Below are 5435 nucleotides of genomic sequence, written 5' to 3'. Positions count from 1 at the left end.
GGGCCCAGCGTGTACCTGCAGGTCTGTCCTGAAGGCTCTCCCAGGAGTCCGGGCCCGAGCGGAGGGCCTCCAGGTGCTGGCGCAGGGCCTCAAGCTCCGAGCCCAAGCTGGGCCGTGCCGGGTCAAACAGGTTACCCTCCTCCACCACGCGGTTGAGGCGCTCCAGAAGCTGAGTGACCCTGCACCACCATCCAAGGTCACCCGCTGGCCTCTGGAGGGGCAGCGGGTNCAAGGTCACCCGCTGGCCTCTGGAGGGGCAGTGGGCTCCCGGCGGGTGGGGCGGGGGCACTCACGTGGAGTTGGCGTACTGCAGGAAGCCAAACTCGTCTCGCTGGCCATCCGGGCACAGAGACTGCATGACGGGCAAGATGCCCGCAGACGTGAGCGGCGCTGCCGTGTAGAAAGCTGGGGACGGGGGACGGTCAGGGCAGGTGAGAGGACCCGACAGGCGGAGACAGAAGGCCAGGAGACAGGGAAGGAGTCAAGAACGGGAAGGGAGATGGAAGCCGAATAAAGAAATTTAGAGAAAGTCAGGAAGGAAAAGCAGCTTCAGGCAGCAGACGGGGGGGGGGAGGGCCGAGAGTTCTGGCGCAAATGACCCCAGCAGGTCAGAGGTCAAAGGGTATCTCGCCATTGCTGTCCCCAACTCCCAGGGTGTCCCTCTTCCTTTAGCCAGTCAAGGCCAAAGTGCCCTGACACCGTCCCCAAGAATTCAGGTGTGGCACGGCGGTCACAACCCAGCAACCCAGCGGAGCACATGGGGCCCCCACTGGGGCAGTGACCTCTGACCTCTCTGGCCAGCTGGTTAGCAGAGAGGATGCAGGGACCCACAGGGGCCTGCGGGGGGGGCAGCCAGGTGACCTGGCCCCGGCCCTGCAAGGCAGGGCCAGGCGACCCTGTGGAGAGATGGAAAGCCCCCAGAAGCTTGACCTGGGAGCCATCTGGCCCCGGCACCCTTCAGCAACCCCCCGCGCACCGTCCCCCAGCGCGCCAGCTGTCCCCGACGGTAGGCAGGGGGTCTGCAGAACGCAGCCAGGCCCGGAAAGGCTGTTAATGCAAGCGGGGTCGGGGCGCGCTCAGGCTGCACCAGGGAGGCCTCACTTACAGACTGCATGCGGGCCCGGGAGGAGGGTGCAGGGGCCATGCAGGGGCGGCCAAAACAGANGCCTCCGGCTCCACCCTGACCGCCCAGCTGTGCCCTGGGCCCACCCCCAAAGCCGCTCACCTTCCTTCACAGAGATTGTGGGTTTCTTCTGCCGCAGCCCCAGCAGAATGAAGAAGAGGACCAGAGGGATGAAGATCTCGAAGGCCAAGACCCACTGGAAAGGGCGGGCTGAGTAAGGCCACCTGCCCGGGGCAGCCTGGCCTCCCGCACCGCCTGCCAGGGGCTGGGCAGGACTGCCCTCCCCTCCCCAGACAGACACATGTCTCTGTGGCAGGCAGGGCCAGCCTGGACCCCACATATTCCCACAGAGGCCACAAAGGGTCACCCCAGGCCCTTCAGGGTCAACAGAGTCTGCACCCCCACCTCCTCCCTTCCAGGGCCTCTTGGAAAGGCAAGGTCACGAGTGTCTGCCCCGAGCATATCAGCCTCCTGCCCCACAGCCCAGGTTCTGTTTGCCACATTGATTTGCCAGTCGAGACAAAACAGCCAGCTTGTGGTCTACTCTGACCCGAGCATCTGCCCAGCTCAGCTTCCCCTTCCCCACCTTCTCTCGGCTAGGATCTTGGAGATGGCCTTGGGCGCCATCTCAGCACCCACACCTCCCCAGAGTCAGTACTTCTCACTGTAGCAGCATCATTACACCCCACAAAAGAGCTGAGGAAGCCCAGGCCTGGCCAGGGGGAGGCATGGCTCTAGCCCAGGGCCCTGAGCCTCCAGGGGAACCTGGTCAGAGGTCGGACCGTCCTGAGTGCCTGTGGCACAGGTCCCTCCTTCCGCCCCGGCCCCTTCCCTGCGCCCCCATGAGGCTCAGGGGGGCTCGGCAGCCCTGTCTGCCCGCCCAGCACCCTGTTCAGTGTTCCTGGGACTGCCCCTGGCACCCTGCCACCCCCGCCTGAGCGCCAAGGTGAGCCCTGGTAGAACTGCTCTGTGTGGGAGAGAAACGCCAGCGGCCCCGGGGACCCAGTCTCCCTGTGTCTCACTCCCGCGACCCCCACCCCCCACCAGCTCAGGGAGGGAAGGCGGAGAGAGGACCTCAGGCCAGCCGCTCTCAGGGCGAGCCCCGCTCAGCCCAAAGACACACCCTGACCCTCACACCCCACCTGGCTCTTAGAGGCTCCAGGTTTCCTTCCTTCTCGCCCCCCACCCCCAAAGCGGCTTCAGGGCCCCCACCCCGGTGGCATTCCGCCGGGCCCAGGGCCCGAGCTCCCAGTCCCCCAGGGTGGAACAGCTGCTCCTGTTTACTGCCCTCTGACAATAGCGCTCTGTGGCCTGAAACACCCCACTATGTGTCCGCACCCCACGCCCGCCCCAGCCCGTGCCAGCCTCCACCTCCTCCCAGGGCTGGCCGGAGAGACACCACGGGCACCCCCAGGGCTGGGGACGGGCACAGACGCCACACACACGGACACAGAGTGAGGGCAGCTGCATGCAAGCGGTGATGCGGGGGCCCAGGGTCACGGCCGTGGTGCCAGCCCCACCCACACCCGCCCTGTCACCGGGCACCTCCACCGCGCAACTGCAGCAACAGGCCACGGCTACCTCCTCGTTGCCATAGCAACAGCGGCGCAGGAGCTGCTGGGAGGAGGGAGGCCTGCCTGGCAGCCGGGCAGCCAGAGGGGCATCTGGTTACAAGCAGGCAGTGCAGGTTCAGCTCCACCTGGGCACCCCACAGGCGGCCTGCAAGGTGGTTAAACCCCAGCCCCTTGGGACTAGCGCAGTGCCCCCGTGGTGTTGCCGGGGCCGGGTGCCCCCTCTGGGCCGAGCCACCCCCTGCTGTGTCGAGGGGAGAACAGAGGAGACCTGAAGATGGAGTGGCCTGACTCTTCCCCCAGTCCCTACAGCAGGGCAGACCCGTGCCCAGCTAAAAGGGGACAGGCGACACGCACAGATGGAGAAACCAAGGCACAGAGGTTGGCAAGCGTGAGCGAGCAGGGCACAGAGATCCTTCGTCCCTCCCCTCGGAACCAAGCCCTCCCCACGCCCCAGAGAAGCGCACAGAATGCAGAGCAGGACCTCTGTTGGCCAAGCCCACAGGTCCAACTCCGAAGCCCGAGATACTCCCAGAAAAGTGGGGGGCCAGCCCCTGCCCCAGCCCCGTGGCATGAGCCCAGCAAGGCCTTAGCCACCCTGGAGGAGGAATTTCGATTTGCTGTGGCCTCAGGCCAAGGACCTCCATGTGGCCTAACCAGCCCCTGGCGGTGCCGCTGGGCAGGGTTCAGGAAGATTCTAGGGAAGGCCCAACCTAGCAGGCGGGGGCCACTCCTGGGTGTAGGGCAGTAGGCACCTCCCACCTGCTCGCCAGGTGCCCCACAAGCCACTGCTCCCCTCCCTGAGCCTTGACGTCTCCAGTGGATACAGGGGCCACGTTCTAGGCTCTGCTCCCAGCCCCCGGGAGACCCTTCCTGCGGAGAACCCTGGGGTAATACTGATGCACGCCCACACCCCGATCCCCTTCCTCCCGAGCCCCGCCCTGGTGTCCCCAGTGACCCCAAATCTGAAGCAGGGGAAGGTGCACTAGAGGCTGCAGCCTGACCCACGGGACCCGGTGCCAGCCAGCCCCAGGCACGTGGGCAGGGAGTGTACTCAAGCCCGGCTCCCTGCCAGGCTCAGGTGCCCGGGGCACTCCCGCCAGCCGTGGTGATGATGGCCACCCCACCCCGTCTGCAGCCCTGAGGTTCTCGTCATGCACCCCAGAGCCCTTCTCCAGGAGGGACCCAGCAGAGGCGCATCCGCCCAAGTGGTCTCAGAGTCAGGTGGGGGAGGAGCCTCTTGGGCCCCAGGTAGGGAAGAGGTTGCCTCCTGCTCAGGCCCCCCGCTCTGGACCCCGGCCTGCTCTGGGCCTCGCTGTGGAAAATCCCCAGGGCCCATTCAGAAACCGGAGCTGCCCGGGGCCTCTCTGGTGCATGTGCTGCGGCCGGCGGGGCAGAACAACAGGAGATGACCCTGTCCTTCCCGGGGCGAGAGCGGCGAGGGCCGGCGTGATGGTGCCCGCTCTGCCCAGGCCGGCCCCTCACCACAGCCTCCGCCTCTGCCAGCTGCTGTATCCTGCACCCTCAGGTCCCCCGCTGCCCCGGGCACCGGGCGGACAGCTGGGGTGCTTGGAGGTCACATCTCCAAATAGCAGGATCCGGTTCCCAAGGAAGCTGGGGTTGGGGAGGCCAGAAGGCGGATGGCCCTCAGGGAAAACTACCCCAAAGGACAAAAGGGTGCAGGGGTGCAGGCTGGCCGACGCTGGCACAGCAAGGGCATTCCCATTGGTGAGGAGGCAGGAGCAAGGGCCAGTGGACTTTCGGCAAGGGTGAAGGGGGGGGAGGGAGGAGGAGGTAAACGGGGAGGAGGAGGGGGAGGAAGAGAGGTGTCTGCCCAAGGGCAGTGGGGTGGTGCAGGGAGGGAAGGGGCAGGGTCCCTGCGGGGGCTCCAGGGGGACTGGGCCCAGAGGCCAAGGACCCTCTGGGCTGCACAGAGTCCCCCCCATGCCTGCCCTCGTCCCGGGAACCAGGGCCTCCCGCGTCCCCAGGGTCTCGGGGCAGCTCGCCCCCCTACTCTCGCAGCTAAACCCCAAGAGCGCTCCGCGCACGGCGCCCATCCCGTGACTCAGCCGAGCACCGCGAATGTCAGCGGGCGCGGGCCGCGGGCTGGGCANCCGTGGTCGCCCCCAGGTCGCCAGGTGTTGAAGTGACGCGCCCACATCTAAACCGAGACTCCGACTCACCCTCCTCCGGGGCACTTTTGTCTCGGGGGCGTCGGGGGGCCTGCGCGCGGCAGAGGCGCCCCAAGGCGGTCACCGGCCCCCAGGGCGCCCTGACAGGATGCTGGGGGAGACTCGGGCCCCCCCTGGGCCACCCCCTCCACCCGGATGTGTACAAGCGCTGCTGGCAGGAATTTCATCTGTCGTCAGAGCCAGGTCTCGCTCCCCAGGGTCACCGCCAGGCCCACACGTGGGGAGGGGAAAGCTTAGCACTGGCTGGAGTCCCCACTGTGCAGGGCGGGCCATGTCCACCCGCAGGGCTTCCAGAAGCAACGTTCTGGCCCCACCAGGGGCTTCCTAACCCACCCCTCCCTTAAGGGAGGGGTGGGCACTTGTCAGAGGCGGTGCGCGTGGGCTGTCCCGCCGCTGGAAGAACTTCGTGTGTCCCTTGGTCCCTTGTGAAGGAGCCACTTGGTGACCAAGTGGCAGGTGGGCTGGCTGGGGGGGGGCAGCTCTCTGGCCTTGGCAGGTGCGGTAGGCAGGGGGCTTGAGGGGACTGAGGCTGCCTCCACCGTAAGTGGC

The 5435-nt window shown here is 66.9% G+C and overlaps 1 protein-coding gene across 1 annotated transcript in view; it reads right to left on the bottom strand.

The window, feature by feature from the left end:
* Positions 1-5435, bottom strand: part of ABCA2 (ATP binding cassette subfamily A member 2) — a 25078-nt gene that overhangs the window by 16540 nt on the left and 3103 nt on the right. Inside the window, 3 exon segments of the mRNA XM_077771003.1 lie at positions 16-179; positions 294-405; positions 1226-1319. Coding sequence (XP_077627129.1) covers positions 16-179; positions 294-405; positions 1226-1319 — 370 coding nt within the window.

This window comes from Crocuta crocuta, unplaced genomic scaffold (assembly GCF_008692635.1).
Source record: "Crocuta crocuta isolate KB4526 unplaced genomic scaffold, BGI_CrCroc_1.0 scaffold2720, whole genome shotgun sequence".
NCBI lineage: Eukaryota > Metazoa > Chordata > Mammalia > Carnivora > Hyaenidae > Crocuta > Crocuta crocuta.
The sequence above is the reverse complement of the archived record's forward strand: the minus strand, read 5'-3'. Positions and strand labels throughout refer to the sequence as shown.